Source organism: Pipra filicauda, unplaced genomic scaffold, assembly GCF_003945595.2.
Source record: "Pipra filicauda isolate LSUMZ 115617 unplaced genomic scaffold, ASM394559v2 scaffold9_size5747161_pilon, whole genome shotgun sequence".
Taxonomy (NCBI): domain Eukaryota; kingdom Metazoa; phylum Chordata; class Aves; order Passeriformes; family Pipridae; genus Pipra; species Pipra filicauda.
This window is the reverse complement of record NW_024105198.1, coordinates 1535326-1552869: the sequence shown is the minus strand read 5'-3', so window position 1 is coordinate 1552869 and position 17544 is coordinate 1535326. Positions and strand designations below refer to the sequence as shown.

General features: G+C 50.6%; 1 protein-coding gene across 1 annotated transcript; it reads left to right on the top strand.

Annotated features, from left to right (window-relative positions):
• Positions 1 to 10243: 10243 nt before the first annotated feature.
• Positions 10244 to 16734, top strand: NUP62CL (nucleoporin 62 C-terminal like). The gene is made up of 12 exons (XM_027725125.2): positions 10244 to 10631; positions 11415 to 11803; positions 12230 to 12340; positions 12779 to 12907; positions 13080 to 13184; positions 13566 to 13674; positions 13827 to 13971; positions 14368 to 14417; positions 14545 to 14679; positions 15363 to 15474; positions 16173 to 16239; positions 16513 to 16734. The coding sequence occupies exons 1-12, from the start codon at positions 10345 to 10347 to the stop codon at positions 16602 to 16604; spliced, it is 1731 nt and encodes a 576-aa protein (XP_027580926.1). The 5' UTR covers positions 10244 to 10344; the 3' UTR covers positions 16605 to 16734.
• Positions 16735 to 17544: the final 810 nt, after the last annotated feature.

Sequence of the window (17544 nt, the reverse complement as noted above, 5' to 3'; positions counted from 1 at the left end):
GGGCAGGATGCAAGGGAAAGGGCCAGCCAGGGGGAAAGCTGGGGTGGGAAGAGGGCTGGATGGGGAAGGGCTGTGCCAAGACCCTGGGCTGGAGCCCTCCCCTTGTAGGATGGTGCAGTGGAGTGGGGAGCCCTGCAGCCCCTCACCAGAGGCCAGGCTGCAGTGACTAATCCCCTGTCATAAGGAAGCGAGTTCCTCCCCTCTCTTCTTCTCGCTCTGGATGATGCCCTGGATGAAGAAAGGGGGCAATAAAATACTAATGTGCCCTTATCTTCAAAAGCAATTGGAGGCACTATAAATGCCCAGCACACTCCAATTCTAGGTCAGGACCTACGACCTCATCAGCTGGTCATGAGGAACATGTAAAAAGTCATGACTCCTGAAGAGGGAATGACACAGCCCATCACCAATCCCTTGCCCACCAGGCACTCCCCCAGAGCACCCCTGGCCCAGCAGAGCCTGGCCACTGCCCCATGCAAATGGAGCCTCTTCTCATGCAGAGCACTGGGAAGGGATGCCTGGGGCTGGAAGGGCACAGGTTTGTTCCAGACCCACCAGGATCACACACCTCCTGCCTCCCTGGAGCCCTCCAGGCAAGCAGAGCACAGCTCCCTCTGACACCCCCAACCTGCTTCTTGTTTCTGTCTGGCACAGCTGACCTGAAGCAGCAACAAAGAATCTGTGCAAGCCCTCTGAGGAGTATCAGACCAGGTGCTGGGAGAGCCTATCTCTGCCCACAGCCCACAGGAGTTGCTCAGATAGGAGAGACGGGAGGGGGAAGAAAATTCAGGCCAAGTTCCTGATGGGCCAAGGCACTTGGAAAGGGCCTGCACATTCCTCCACCCTGTCCCCAGCTGCAGCACACTCCCAGCTGCCTCCCACACCATGCCAGAGCCTCCTGGTCCTTCAGCAAGCCAGGGCTGGTGTGGGAAACTGCCCATGGCCTTACAGCAGCCTTTTCAGGAGCAGTAGAGGATGCATTATGGAAAGGGGCTGCTTCAAATCCTGAATCCCGGGCTGGGCTCAAGTCACGTACCAGTGGGAATGGGAGATGCAATCCCTGCCCCAGCCATGCCCCAGCCATGCCCCAGGCCCCACCTGATATCCCTGCTGATGGTCACACTCCAGCCCAAAAAACAGCCTCACAGTTTTACCTCAGGGCACCTGCGATGCTCAGCTGGCAGTTGCACTCACATCTTACCTCCAAAGGCTTCCTGCCCTCCTGAATCCATGGGATGGCCCCGTCTGGAGTCAGAGCAGGCAGCACACTGCCATGAGACTGTCAGTGCCTGGCTCTTCTGCTCTTAATGGGAGACGTTGCAATGGAGGTGAGGGGTGCTGAGGAACGAGGTCCTCTTTGGAAAACACCTTCAGTCAGAGGAAAAGCTGGTGCACAAGCTCATGGTTTTTCACAGCCTCCTGGAAGACACCTGTTTAAAGGAGTGTTAAAGGATCTTTTGGTCTTTAAAGGAAGATATGAGGGAAACAGGGCGGAATGAACTCCATGGCAGTGCAGGGGACAGTGGCCTTTGGGTGCACCAAAGGAGATTGCTGGAAAGCAACTTCCTCTTTGAACAGCAGCTCAGAAATCTGCCAGAAGGGTTATAAAAGGTGTTTATCTCAGAAAACCTGATAGTCATGAAGAGGACATGGAGGTTTGATCTTCCAGGCATTATATTAACATCACAATCAGATTGTTCTGTAATTTGAATCTAAGCTCTACTGCAGGAGCTTCCAGTTAGTGATCTTAGCAAACCTCAAGCACATGCAATGTAGAAGCAAGAGCAGGCTTTGTAGTAGAACCTACAACAATTCAGCAAGCAAAATAAGCTTTATGAGCAAGACACACTTTTATAATTATATAAATATAAGCTCTTCCAGGGATTTTACAGAAGTATTGGTGAAAACAGACTCCATCTCTAGCTAAGCTCTGCCTTGAAGAACTGGCCTAGAGAAGTGTAGAGAAATTGTCCTGCACCCTTGGCAGCTCCAGAGCCAACTGAGGGTTACACAGCACCACGCTGGACAGAAGAGAGGAGGACCAGAGGATCTGAAACACCTTTACATGGACAAATGTTGCTGCAACCTCAACAGCCAGTCTACAGAGTCACCTCAAGAAATCCAATCTGCCAGCCTGTCATCTCCATGCTTCAGGTACACTGGGAGGCACCAAGATTTTGGCAGATGCTAACCTAGGGTCATACCTAGAAGACACTCAGACTCCAAACACAGCTGAGCTCCTCCAAGCTCTCTGCTGAGCACCAGGAATCTGGAAGAAACAAGTCACCCCCTAAGCAGAGAAATCAGGGGGCTTGACCAGCTCTGGGGTTGCCTCTCAGCTCAGGATTTCAGGGTGTGCTTTGATGAAGCTTTTCCTACACAGGCAAACTAATCTTTCCTCAAGGCAGGTGCCTTTTTTCACAGAACTTGCAACACCCTGTATTTCTGGGATGTCCAGCCTGCTAAAAAAGGCTGAAAGCAGGACAAGACCTACGTCACAAATAGTGTGACTGCCTTGAACTCACTTTCCAAGAAAAGCTATCTCTCTAGGTTTCTCAGGTCACTGGAGCAAAGTCCCACACCACCAGCACTACCTGGCAGGTGCTCCTAAGTTTGCTCCAAGAGATGGATTTTCATTACTCAAAGTTTTAGCCCTTTCCTTTGAGGAGGTGGACACAATTCCAGCCTTTAGTATTTCTCAAGGAGTGGAAAAGCCCAGGGAGTCTGCAGGCATTACAGAGCTAAGGGCAGGCTGGGTCCTCAGCCATCATGCTCCTGTGCCATTTGAGCTATTCCAGTACACTTTTACAGGGATGAAGGCTATTCCAGTACACTTTTACAGGGATGAAGGCTGGGCTCCTTGTCTTTAGTTTTCCCCCAGCTGCCGCAGAAGCCAGGCACACATCTCACAAAGCCCAGGGAGCCTCTGATCCCCCCCATGACTGAATGCCTCCTTATCAGCCCTCTGCTCTTCCCAAACACCCTTTGTTTTCGTGGTATTTCCAGACTGTGAACTGGCAGAGTGTTTCACCCCAGGCCTGGCTGCTGGCCAGTGCAAGGCTGCTCGCTCCACCTCCGTGCAGGCACAGACTGCCCGGGGGAGGCGGCAGGGGAGAGACTTGGGGGGCAAAAACAATCCACTCCTTGTTTTCAAGGCAAGGAGAGCAGACGCTTCGAGACCAGGGACATCCTCGGAGAGGGAAGGACCTCTCCTTTGCTGCAAAGCAAAGCCCCTGGAAGGGGAAAGTGGCTCCCAGCAAAAGCCCCCCCAGCCCAGCCCAGGGAGCTGCCAGGAGCCTGCTAACACACATTAAATATCCACCTCCCCAGGCAGACCTGTCCCTATAGCTGACACCCCAGGGCCTGCTCACCAACAAGGGTCTTGCTGTGAGTTATGGCCTCCTTCCCAAAGCTGAAACATCCCATCTCCCAGATGAGCTGGAGTGATTAGGGCCCCACGTAAGTCTCACAGGCTGATTTGTGCCTTGTAATTCTGCAACTGAAAATAGGTAAGTTTTACCACACAGGTCACAAGCAGATGCAGCTAATCCACCCAACTTCAGTACTGAGTAAAAGCCTCATGGGCAATAAAAGGAAACAACCAGAGCAAAACACAGTGTAAAGGCAGCCCAGTCTTATGTGAAGAGACAAGTTTATCCTCAGCTGTCCCTGAGTGCAGCTGCCCTTTCCCATGGGAGGTCTTTGCAAAGCAGAGAGAGGCTGCCCACAAAATGCAGGACTAAAGCTTCCAGCTCGCCAGTGGAATGAAGAGAACCACACTGCCTTTGGCAGCATGAGCTGAGGGGAAACACAGTGTTCCTCTTCCCTGGCTCCTTGCACCGCTGCCTGCTCCTGCACACCCTTCACACAATGCTGGGACCAAGGGCAGGACAGGCTGGGTTCCCCACCAAGTCTTGCCAGGGCTGCTGGCTACAGCCCCAGGACTTCATGGGGCACAGAATGGTGGACACGGAGAGTTCTGGGAGGAGAAAGCTTTGCCAAACAGCCTTATCTCTGAAGATGCTTTTCTGACCTCCTCACCTGCAATAAGTGTTTATCTCCACTACACAACTTAATCCCCCCAGACTACTCTGGCAGCAACCTTCTGGCACGGGCACTGTTGAGAGAGTTTGAAAAGATGCAGGAGAGAAGTGCCAGGTTTCGAAACCAGGTACTCTGACACCAGCTTATCTAAGGAAAATTAATAGGTGCAGTTTGCCAAGCTACATCCATTTAGTAAATGCTCCATCACAGAACTGCTTTATGTTATTTCCTCACGCTGAGGAAAACAAATCAGCACAAGAAATGCCAAAAGACCCCTGTATTGCTGTAAGGAGCGTGTATTTTTGTCTTGCTGGTGATGTCAGACACAGAGAGGTGAGAATATGAAGGCTGCTAGCTGTTCACAGGCTGTTGAATGCTTCCATAGGTTCTTGGATCTGTGCTGATGGAGGCTTGCATCAAAGCTGCCCTTTGCTCACACCTCCTTATTCAGCAAAGCCCCTTTCTGTCACTAACGTCTGAGCGTCTGTTTTCTGTACATCACTGTGCTGGGTTTGGCTGGGGCAGAGTTAATTTTCTTCACAGCGGCTGGTATGGGGCTGGGTTTTGGCTTTGTGCTGGAAACAGGGTGGATAACCCAGGGATGTTTTAGTTATCACTGAGCAGGGCTTACCCAAAGCCAAGCCCTTTTCTGCTCTTCACCCCACCCCACCAGCGAGGGGGCTGTGGGGGCACAAGGAGCTGGGAGGGGACACAGCCAGGACAGCTGACCCCAACTGACCCAAGGGATATCCCAGACATACAGGAGCATGTTCAGCACACAGAGCTGGGGGAGAGGGAAGGGGAGGCATTTGGAGTGATGGTGTTTGTCTTCAATTCACTGGTGAAGGCCTCAAGAAGACCTTGGAGACCTTGTTTCCTGGGAGTGGCTGAGCACCGGCCTGCCCATGGGAAGCAGTGGGTGAATTCCTGGGTTTGCTTTGCTTGCACGCACAGCTTTTGCTTTACTTATTAAACTGTCTTTATCTCGACCCACAAGTTTTCTCACTCTTACTTTTCCAATTCTCTCTTCCATCTCACCAGGGTGGGGAGAGAGTGAGGGGCCGTGTGGGGCTGAGTCGCCAGCTGGGGTTAAACCATGGCAATCACACAAATATATTCTCCTTTCCCTGGGTGGCAGGAATAAACCAGGAGGAGCTCTGAGTTGTACAGGCTGTGCCACAGCTCCCTCACGGAGACAGGTTCTAGCTCAAGGGCTCTGCACATGCCATGAAAAACATTAGTGTTATCTGTGAATAACCTAAAAAAGTAAGGTAAAGTATACTAGGGATAAAGTTCAGAAACCAGAGCTAGTTAGAATAGATAACTAGCTATTATAGTTACTGCTAGCATAGCTATATTATAGCTATAACTAGCTAGAATAGCTAAGTAGAATAGCTAATAGGGAATAAACAAGGTGCAAAGAGGAGGAGGAGCAGCAGCTAAGATTACTGGCTCAACACATATGTGCTGTGAAAAACATTGAGACCAAGTCTGAAGGAGGTGTGGACATTTCCTGCTTTAGAAGCAGCTTTGGAGGAGAAAATAAAGGTCTGTCTCTTCACCCACCCAGGGTAGATGCTTCAAAGGATGACTGGCTTTTGGGATAAAACTTCCTAGAATGATCAGAAGCATGGCTGCTCCCCGAGATCACTGGCTATTTTGTACTTCAGAAACCATATTTCATGCAACCATAAAAACTAATGCAAGCATATAGGAATAAAGGAAAACTTCATCTCACTGTGATATCCTGGCACAGATTCAATCTCTTCAACAGCTCTATTGAAAACTAAATAAGGTGGGAGTGCAGGCCTCTGGTTTGAGGACCAGCTGGAGAGATGTCAAAAGCAAAAAAACAAACATGAATGAAAACCATGAATGGAGGGAGGTAAGGGAGCTGCCTTCAAGCTCAAGTCTTAACACCTGCAGCACTGGCCTGAAAACCCACTAAACCACACAGTCTGAAAATGTCAAGAGAGGTCACAGAAACAGCTTTGAGATCTAGAAACATGAGCTGAAAATGAAACAGGATTCAACCAGGCAGGACATCAGAAATGGTAGACACAGAGACAGCACCTACAGGCTGCAGAAAAAACACAGTTGTAGAGACACATCCTTTCTACCTCCACCAGCAACCGTGAAAGTCACTTCTGCAGTAACATGTGCAAGTGCAGCCCTGGCAGAAATGACGTGGCAAAGTCCTCACCACGCGGGATGGGGCACTCTCTGTTCACATCACCGTGTTGCTCAACTCCGACTCTCGGGCAATATATTCTACACGTGTTTGGTGATACCACCTAAGCCACTAGTTTCTGTCTCATGGTCTTGTGCCCTTTCAGGTAAAATGAAGTGTTTGAGTCAAAGGAGCAATGCTGTGCTGGCCACCCACACACCTTGTCCTCCATGCCCATGACCTGGAAGAGGAAATGTGCTTCAGGAAGGACAGGGAACATGTGACTGTAAGGGCAGGTTCTCCTCGACTCCTTTGAGCAAGTCATTTTATACCTGTGAGAAATCAGATTTGACTCAAGATGCTTCTGAGCTGGAAATAAGTCCAGACTTAAAAAACGTTGAACTACTTGCACTTGTCCTTAGCTTCTTCCCATGAACCATGGACTGCAGGCAGCACAGGGAGTTGCAGCATCCTTTGAGTGTAACTGCTTCCCTTTTCACATCTGGTTGCTCTCAAAGCCCTCGTCTTCCTCCAAACCCCCCATAGTCCTCAGCATTTTCCAGGTTAAAAGGAGAGTCAGTCTGCTGGCTGAAGAGAAGTCTAAGAAAATAAGCCTAAAGGTAGAGCTGCCAGGCAGGACAGCACCTGCTGGAAGGAGCTGGGCTCCGCCAGGCTAACCCAGAGCCTTGCAGCAAATCTCACTGCGAGCCCCAGCGTCACCACGCCACGGCCGTTCCCATAGCTACACAGGAAGATAAATTGAGTTCAAGGGACCTGGTGTCGCTACATTATTTAACAAACAGACACACTCAATAGGAAAACACAGGCAGGGACCCAGTTTAGCTGCTGCGTGGGCCGATCAGACCAGTGGATGCCAGGCTGCCTCACAGAGTGCAAGGGCCCAAATCCCAAACCTTGGCACCACGGCGCTCTAGCCCCAGCCAGGCACTGTGTTAGTCACAAGGAGACTCCAGTTTGGCCACAGAAGAGCCATGCTGGTCCTGCAAGGCCAGAGGAGGGTAAGAAGAGCCCCCTGCCCCGCCAGAATGATGACCTAGAGCACAGGTGAAGAAAGCAGAGGATACCTGACCCATTTGTAACACAATCCAAAGTCTGACTTCAGGAAGGGAAAGGCCAGTCCCTCTGCAAGTCTGTGTTATGGCCCAGGCCCTCGGACGGGTTCCCAGAGTCCTTAAACGGGATGAGGAATGTGGGCACAAGGAAAAGCATAGAAAAAAGCAGGGTGTGGGGAAATCGCAGGGATGCTGGGAGAGATGAGCAAGGTTGGAAGGTAAAGATGTTGATGGAGCTCGTTGGAGGGGCTGTGGAGAGCTTATGTTTGGAAAGAGTCGTTCAGCACGGCAGCAGTGAGGAGAAACAAGAGGGGTCTGAGCCAAGGCAGGGAAAACAGGAGCAACGGTAGGTGTTTGGCCCCACCATCATGATGAGAGAAGCGTCTTTGAGAATAAGTGCCCTGAGCCAGCGAGGGGTGAGCAGGACTGTTCTTATCACACAATGTTTTCAACACTGGTGTAACCCAACGCCCTTCTCCTTCCCCAAGATCCGGCAAGGAGGAGCAGAAAGTCACCCAGATCGGGTGCAGAGGGCACAGAGAGAGGGATGCCAAGGTCCACTGGCCTGTTCTCAGGAGAGCCCAGCAGCCTCACTGCAGACCCTTCCCTGGCAGGCAGCAGGGACGTGCGGGACACAGCCAGGCCAGCAGTGCCACCGTGTGGGAGCAGGTCACCTCGTTCTCTCAGGACATGGGCAGCAAGGCTTTCTCGAGGGGGAAAGAGCAGTTGGAAATACATGAACAAATAAAAAAGAGAAACAAATAAATCGTGTCTCAAACTCCCCCTTCCCATCCCCAAACTTAATGAGAATATGAGACTTATCCAGAGACATTCCCTCAGCCAGAAACCTGCTTCCATGCTGGAAGCTAAAAGACTGTGTTGTCTCTCAAGTGCTTTTCAATAATGCCCAGAAAAATAACCCTCCATCATTTTACCAGGCGCTGAAGTGAGACTGACAGGCCTGTAATTACCAGGGTCTTCCTTCCTACCCTCCTTGAAAACTGGGACATTTTCCAGCCTCCAGTCATGTGGAACTCCAGACTCCCAAGACTTGAAAAATAATGGAGAGAGGTCCCATGATGACATCAGCCAGCTTTTTCAGTACCCTGGGATGAATCCCATCGTGCCCCATTGATTCATGTGCATCCAGCTGGAGCAGCAAGTCTCAGACAAGTTCAGGTTTGGCTGGGAGTTTATTATCCTTCCAGAGACAGTTTTCCAGCACAGAGCTCTGGGGGTCCCAGGGCCCATCACTGGTGTTGAAGACAGAGGCAAAGAAGGCATTAAACATCTCTACTTTGACTATGCCCCCATAAGTGAGGTGACTGACCTTGTCAAGTATGGACCAATGTTATCTCTGATCATCCTTTTGCTGTCAACATGTTTTGAAAAGTCCTTTTTGCTGTCCTTTACTGGCCAGCTTAAATGCTAACTGAGCTTTGTCCATAGGAATTTTCTCCTTACAATGATGAACAGCACACCTCTCTGGTCTTCCTGTGCCACCTGTCCTTGCTTCCAATGTCCACACACTTTCCTTTTCCACCAGAGTTCTAGAAGATCCCTGCTTATCCAAGGTGGCCTTCCTTGACTTCTGACACTTTGGAATTGCTTGCTCTATGGTCTGAAGAGGTGGCTCTTAAAAAGTGACTCTTAAAAAGTACCTTCAACAGCAGATTCCTTGGGGACCTTACAAACTGGTTGGCATGTTGGGCCTTCTGTTCCCCTCAGAAGAGACCTCTGTAACAATAACCTGTCTTTTTTTCTCAGTGGAGGTTGCTTTGGTGCGAGGTGCAGGCCAACTTGATCTTGGCGACACCTCCAGCATAGAAGTGCCGTGTAACCCATGCGTGCCAGCACAGACCACTCATAACAGCTGCTTCCGAGGGAAGGAACTGCCACAGTCAGGAGTTATATGGAAACAGTCTGCAGGAAAAGTTCCCTCTGGGCATCACTGTACATTTGCAGTGATGTCCTGAAGCGTGAGATAAAAATCCAGCATAGATAGGTTTAAAACAGAAATGTGACTGCTACTTTTCTGGCAGCCACAAGTATTGCACAGGTGTTTTCACTGAACTGCCCAACATATTCTTAGGTTTCCACCCTCAGACAATATTGCAAACTTGAGAAATGATCTTTAAATAGAGGCAGTCCTGTATTAGCTCCCTCCTCTGTTGAGGAGGGAGCTAATTTATTATCTAGTTTCTAGGCTGTAAAAACCTACTTATCAGCCTTCTGAGCCAACTGATTTCCTCTCTAGTTTATGATAAAGGCTATCTTATCTATCTTTGTGAAATGCTGAGCTTCAACACATAAACATAATCCAGATGCATGAACCCATTGCACCCTGGAATTTGTTGATCGGAGAAAAGAATTTCCCTTCAGTAACATCCAGATAATTGTTCTTAGTCCCAGCTCTACCTGTTCTTTCTTTCTGCTTGGCATCTGAGCCGCAATTTTCAGTAAGGAAGTAAAGCTTTTTTTATTCTCCAACAGGTCAGGAGCCCTCAACAAGAAACTGTATTTTATTTACAGTTTTGCCATTGGACTGTAATTCATCGAGCACATTTAACTTACACCCACCCAACCCTCCAGGAAAGCTCTTAATTAAAATGGCCAGATTCCTCGAGATTCAAAGGCTGTTATTTTAAAGGCATCAGGGGGAAAAAAAAAAAAAAAAAAAGAGGTCAGGAAGCGAGCAAAGCAAGCGAAGCATGTTCTTAATTTAAATGCCCTGCTTTAAGGATTCCTGCCCAGACAGCAACGAGCCCCCTCACGCGCGTCCCCGTCCCCACAGCAACGCCCCGCCCCCCCGCCGCCCCGCCAGCCAATCGCAGCCGCGGAATCATGAGTGGCGGTAGGACGGACCAATGCCCGATGAGGGCGGGAAAAAGCGCGGGGGCGGGCGGAGGCGGGGGCGCGCCGGGCGCGGTGACGCCATCGCGGCGCGCGGCGGGAGCGCGCCCGGAGTCCGCGGGTCGCTCTTTCCCTGTTTCCTTCTTTCCCTCTTGTCCTCGTTCCCTCGTTCCCTCTCTCCCTCTCCGCCTCTCCCGCCGCGCCATGAGCCAGTTCAACTTCGGGACGGCCGCGCCGGGCGACGCCTTCAGCCTGGGCGCGCCCAAAGCGGCCGCCGCCGCCACCACGACCACGAGCGGCTTCTCCTTCTCCGCCCCCGCGCCCGCCGCCTCGGGCGGATTCAGCTTTGGCACCGCGGCCGCGGCGGCGGGCGGCGGCCAGCCCGCCGGGCTCTTCTCCTTCAGCAGGCCGGTCTCCACCACGCAGCCCGGCTTCAGCTTCGGCCCGGCCACCACCGCCGCCGCCCCCGCCGCCGCCGCGTTCCCGCTGGGGTGAGACCGGGGGGCCGCGACGGGGGTGTCCTGCTCGGGGCTTCGGGAGGGCCTGGAGAGGGGTTCCGGAGGGAGCGAGCCCCTGGCTCTGGTGCCCGGGAGTTCCCAGCGCCCTGTAGGGTGTTATTGGGAAAGTGCTCAGCGAGCCCCGTGACTCGTCCCCGCTGATGTTTCCGGGTGGGCACTGGGAATGAGCTGCTCCACGCTTCCCTCTGTGACTGGGGTAGAGACGCCCGGACAGAGATATGATAAAGCTTTGCCCGCAAGCATAAAAAGTCTTGTCCTTTCTGACCAAATCTGGAGCACCCAGAATGATTCCTGGGCCAGTTGGGAGCGTTTTGTCCTTAGGAAAGGCTGTGAGCTCTGGAGTGGCTCTTCAGAACTGCTGCTGTCGAAGCTTTGCCACATGGGAGCAGTGGGAAAGGGAGCTCAGATGGGGACGAGCAGTAAAAGTGAGCAGAAAAAAACCAGCCTTGTATAGAGGGAGTGACTGAGAGGTGTGAGAAGGAGCAACTTCTCTTTCACTGCCATAAATGTTCTGTAGTGTCTGGGTGGTGGGTGGAGGTAGTGAAGGGAGAGTCAGTCTAAAGAGCCCTAAGGAAGGATGGCAGGTGACAGGAGTTCGATACAGTCTCCTGTCGGAATCGGAACACAAACCTGGCCAGGTGTGCATCTCTTTGTAAGGTGGTTTATGCTGTCAGCAAACGGTCTGTGAGAAAGGTGACTGAGTAGCGACTGAATCTGTGTCTCAAGCAGGTTGGCTTCTTTTCTTTCCCTCTCTAGGGCAAGCACACCAAAAGTAAACTTTGGGAGCAGCACTGCAACTCAGGCTCCTGGAATCACAGGGGGCTTTGCATTCGGTAGCTCTGTGGCAACCAGCACGCCCTCCAGTCAAGCAGCAGCAGCCCCATCTGGCTTTGCCTTTGGCACTGCTGGCACCAGCAGCACCAGCACGGCTCAGACTGGGACGACAGGAGGGTTCACCTTCTCCAGTGGCACCACAACCCAGGCGGGAACAGCCGGCTTTAACATCGGCACTGCGGCCCCGCAGGCCACGTCCACAGGGCTGACCTTTGGCACGAGCCCTGCAGCTACTGCCACCACCACGGCCCCCCTGGGAGCTGCCACCCCGGCAGCTGCCACCCCTTTCAGCCTCGGGGGGCAGCCCACAGGTGGGTGAGCGCCGGGCTGGGGGCGGCAGCTGGGGAGGGAGAGGAGGTTCTGCAGCCTCCGGAATGGAGCAGGAGCTGGAGTCAGTGCTGTCTGACAGGCCTGTGCAGGGTCTGCAGGGGTGGGCAACAATGGCTCTTTAGCCTTTGGGTTTGGAGAGTGAGGCTGAATAATTCTGGCAGCGTGGGTAGAAGTGCCAGCTGCCTGGGAAGCACTTTTTAAATGTGTTTTGGGTGATTTGCTGGTGCAGAGGGAAAGGGCTGGGAGTGGAGGGGAGCAGGTGCTGCAGGATGAGTCTGGCTGACAGTGCCAGACCGTGGTTCCACCTCCCTGAGGGCAGGAACCTGCCCCCTCCTGCAGAGTCTGCCCAAAGCTCAGTGTCCTCTAGGAAAAAGTTCATCTTATCCTTTTGCTTTTACTTGTTCCAGGTCTAACCTTTGGGTCACTGACTTCAACAGCAGCCACGAGTGTACCTACAGCAACACTGACCACAAGTACCACCCAGGCACCCACTCTGTCCTTTGGAACCAAGCTGGGAGGTAGGAGGATGTTTTGGGAAATATTTCCTTAAGAGTTTGTGAGTCTGCTGTCCTTCTGGGGATATTTTTCTAGGCTGGAGTCCGGGAAGGGGCTGTAGAAGCATTTGTTGCTGTGGGTTTGCTCTGGCAGTGGAGATCGGTGACAGCTCACAGAGCCATTGGATGTGGTGTCCTGTGTCTTTGATTGCATCCCACATGCCACATTCTGTTCTGTACTTGTGGGAGCATAGTGGAAGGGAGCCACAGGCATAAGGGGTTCCTTGGGAAAGAGCAGAGAGTGTTGAGGCAGAATAAGAGGAAAAGCCGGTAAAATCTTGACATCCCTAAGAACCTGGTGCAGCCGGGCAGTTTGTGTCGCCTTCTAAGCAGGAGGGTCCTGCAGTGGATGGGAGCTCCATGTGCTCTGCTTGTCCAAGATAGAGCTTTTTCTCTTTGCAGTAACATCCACAGCTGCTACAACGGCCTCCACCAGCACCACCTCTGTGCTGGCTCCGACGGGGCCCACGTTGTTCGCGTCCGTCACGAGTTCTTCGGCCACGACGTCATCCACCACCACGGGCCTCTCACGTGAGTCACTCCAGACAGCCTTTATCCAGGTTTTATTTACTGGAGGAATAAATGAGCAGCAGGGCTGGTGGTACCTGTGGGCATTGGAGCTCTGCTGTTGCTGCTGGGGTGAGAGGCATGAGCAGGCAGGGCAGAGCTTTTCCAACCTCTTAATGTTGTTTTCTGTTTACAGTTGGTGCCCCTTCCACTGGTTCCACTGGGACTGCCGGTCTGGGGACACTTGGGTTTGGATTAAAAGTTCCTGGAACAACAGCTGCCACAACAAGCAGTGCCACTGGTAGGAATGAGATGCTGAAAGTAGCTGAAAAGAAGAAAGAGTAGCAGCACAGCAGTTCTGACTTGTAAAGCCCTCCAGTAACTGAAAAGAACATGCCCTTCTTTCTTTGATCCTCCTATTCCATCTTGTTTTGGGAACAGAGAAGTCTCATCTCCTGCAAAGGTGCAGGAGTGTAACTGGGTGTGCTGGTAGTTATTAGGTCTGGTAGTAGAACATGAGGAGATTGAGAGTGGTGTGGGCAAGTGATGTTTTCATTCCCTTCATGACAGATGTGGGGTTTGCTTTTTTTTTTCAGAGGGGCCTATTGGAGCTGCTGCAGTTTGTTACCTACCAGTTGTTACCTACCTCTTCTGTTGCTTGACTTGAATCTCTTCTTCCCAGGTACTACTTCTGCTTCTGGCTTTCCTCTGAATCTGAAGCCATTAACTACAACTGGTGCCATTGGAGCTGTGACCTCCACAGCTGCCACAACCACGACCACCACGACCAGGTGAGTGTTTTGTTACCACTGTTTCCTGACTGGGGCGAGAGCTGCTGCAGTGCTGATGGAGGGATGTGATGGAGGAAGGGGAGAGGAGTGTTGTCGTGCTTCTCTTTTCTTTTCTGACCTTGTGTTCTGTCCTGCCCCTCACTCCCTCTCAGCACACCTCCAGTGATGACTTATGCCCAGCTGGAGAGTTTGATAAACAAGTGGAGCCTGGAACTGGAAGACCAAGAGAAACACTTTCTCCATCAAGCGACACAAGTGAATGCCTGGGATCGGATGCTGATAGAGAATGGAGAGAAGGTGAGGACATGTCCAGTGTAACCTGATTTTGCTTGCTTACATCCTCTAAGGCCTTCAGTGTTACAGATGCAACAAACCAGTGCATGGCACTTTTCGACTTGTGAAAAAAAATAGATGTGAATTCTGTCTGGGTGTTTTTCACAAATCTCTGTGTCTTCTATTCTTGATGCATTGGAGCTTGGGAATCTGTTCTGTGACTTTGCTGAGTCACAGAACTTTGATGACAAGTTCTTTTTGGGGGAGCATTCCAATCTGAATCTCCCTCAGTCCATCTTTGGTCTGTAAATCTGTACGTAACTGTCTCTTGTGTGGTGCTGCTTTCTCACTCCCACTCCTCCTCTTTGGGGAGTTGTCTTTTGAGTTTACAAGGTCTAACGAAGTGTCTTCAATTTCCAGATTACTTCATTACACAGAGAAGTAGAGAAGGTGAAGGTTGATCAGAAGAGGTAAGAAACTATGAACACCTGAGATGGTTTTGGTTGGGTTTTTTTTTTGTCGTGTCTGGTTGTATGACAGCTCTAGAATGTTTATAACCTGTAGGGGTTTATTAAAATTGGCATTTCCTCTTTTCAGACTGGATCAGGAACTCGACTTCATTCTGTCACAGCAGAAGGAGCTTGAGGACTTGTTGACTCCTCTGGAGGAGTCTGTGAAGGAACAGAGCGGGACCATCTACTTGCAGCACGCGGATGAAGAGCGGGAGAGGACGTAAGGCAGAAACCTGCTTGGGATGTGTGTGACCAGACTCCTGGGGTGATGACCAGTCAGCAGAAAGTGGAGTTGGGATGCAGGACAGTATTGAACCTTCAGTGGCTGCTGTCAGATATTTAACCCTGTTTTGTGCATGGCAACTTAGATTTTACTCGTTAGAAATGGGAATTGTGAGTGGAAGCCCTCGAGTCAGCATGAAAAGCTCTTTGGATGTTGGTCTAATCAGCTGTCTGGGAAGAGCTTACTAATTTTTGCATGATTTCTGAAAATTAATGATTCTTTAGTGATGGAAGTGATGAGAGCAGAACACACTAGGTGTGGCACTGGCATCCTCATGAGCCCTAAGCGATGCATCGTAGCAGAGTAGTTAGTGATTCATTCTCAGGAGAGAATGAATCTTGAAGACTGCAGGCTTATTGCTTCCTTCAGTTCTGACAAAGCCTTCCAGGAAGCCCTTCACACTATGTATTGCTTGTCTGTCTCCATGTATCTGTTGAGAGTGGTTTAAGAGTCTCTTCATGCATGTGGTGGAGCCTCTCAGGGTACTGCTCCCACATCTCTGCCAGCCTTGGCTGCAAGACATGGAGGCTAATTGTGATTGCCCATAGTTGGTGTGACTGGGAGCAGGTTTTCAAAGGTCACTTAAAATGTTCTGATCTTGGTTGCCTTGTGTTCTGCAGCTACAAACTGGCTGAAAACATCGATGCTCAGTTGAAGCGCATGGCACAAGACCTGAAGGACATCACTGAGCACTTGAACACATCAAGAGGCCCAGCAGACACGAGTGACCCGGTAAATGCAAGCTTTTTTTTAACTTTGGCAAAGGACGTTTAATTACCCTGCAGTTCTGTTAACAGTTTTCAAAGCATCTCATTCTGGTATGAACTCTGGTGGTTTGCTTGTTGATTAATTTCTGCCTAAATTGTGCTTTGTTTCAGAGGCATTTAACATTGATCAGGCTCCACCACTTGCATCTGTCCTGTGCCAAATCTAAATTTTGTTCAGAATACCCCCCACAGATGTTGATACATTTTCCTTATACCATTTTTGTATCCTCATGAAAACAAGATCTGAATAACCAGCTCTTTCTGATGTATATTAAATTAATCTTGATACTCCTTATGGCTTTACTGAGAAGCTTATTTTTCAGTAAAAATTTCCCTTCAGTACTGTAGACTGAGTTTTCCACATTTATTTTTAATTTTGCCACCAGAAGCCTAGGGTGATGAATGTTCTGATGGTTCCCAGGTCTAAATTAGAATAAGCCACAGACATATAATCTAAATTAGTTTTCCTGATGGTAAAGAGAAGGAAAGCAGCAGGGTTGCTGCCCAGACTTCCCTGGGAAAGTGGCTGCTCAGTTAGGGGAGCTGAACAGTGAAAAACTTGGCTACAGCCTGTTCCAAAGGAAGGGACAGGCAGGCTCTCTCTTACTCCTCTTAGTGTTTATGTAGTGTAACAACTGATTTGCACCTTCTCTTTCTGCTCAGCTTCAGCAGATCTGTAAAATTTTGAATGCACACATGGATTCCCTGCAGTGGATTGACCAGAACTCAGGTGAGTGTCATCTTGCAGCCTTTTGGGAATGTAAATGGAAAGCAGGTAGCATGTGTGGGAGTCACTGAATTGCTGAAGATCCCTGAGGAATCTTTTCCTCCTCACCTTCAATGTCACTGTCCCTTCTGTGCTCGAGTTCCCCTGATGTGCCTGATTGGGGGCCTCTGCTGAGAAGCCCTGCTTGAATGTTTTTCTTTCTCCTTCTGCGGGCACAAGTGTGCAGGGTTGTGTTCTGGGGGTGACTGTGAGATTAATCCCTTCTTTCTCCCCCAGCTGTGCTGCAGAGGAAGGTGGAAGAGGTGACCAAGGTTTGCGAGAGCCGCCGCAAGGAGCAGGAGCGCAGTTTTCGCATCACCTTTGACTGAAGGACTCCCAAGTTTAACGGGTTAACATAAAAGCCTCCCCAGAAAACAGAGCTGTTTGGGAACTGAGGTCTGAGATGATGACCTGCCTTTGCTTCTTTTTATTGCAATAAAATGTGTTGTTTGTTCCAAAGCCAGTCTTTGTGGTGTTGGAGGGGAGTTCACTGACCCCAGTCTGAGGAACTGTGTGAAGTTTGTGCAGGAAGTGTGGGCTCTTTGTCCTTCAGCACTGCCTGCAGACTGGTGGGATACACAAATGCTGCCTAGGAGGGCTCTGGGCAGGCTGTGCCTCCCTGGCCGAGTTCTTTGGTGCTTAAATGTAACTGGAATATGTTTAATTGTGACTTAATAAGCTTTTTCTTGGGTCTTTAAGAGATGGTTGGATGAAGAGCCATCCTCAGAGGAGCTGCAGCAGTCTGGGAGACTGCAGTCCCTGGCACGCTGGAGTTGGTGTTTAAATTAAGTATCCTTCCACTTCTGAAAGTGAGCCTTGTTTTCTGTGTTTTGGGCAAGAGCAAACTGGGTTCCCTCACCCACCATCCCCCAGAGCTGGGATGTTGCTCTCCCCTGAACACTGGCATGCTGTGGGAAGCATGTGCTTCCCACACAAGTGCTTTTCACAAAAAAGCAGTAAAGCAGGGCAGCAGATAAACCACAGTGTCTGCCATTAATGCTACCCCACAGAGCAGCCATCCTCCATGCCACAGGGCTTTAGGGGCATCCACAGTGAGGAGCCAACATGTATTTCCCATCATAAGCACCCATGTAATTACATACCCGTGCAGCCACAGCACCTGGAAGAAAAGGGACAGGTTTTTTTCTTGATGCAGGACACTTGGAGAAGAACACTTGTGGAGCACAAATGTAAATAAGCACACGCTGTGGAAATACCATAATAAGTGCATTTATTTACACGGCCTCCTCTCTCCCTCCCTGCCTCAAA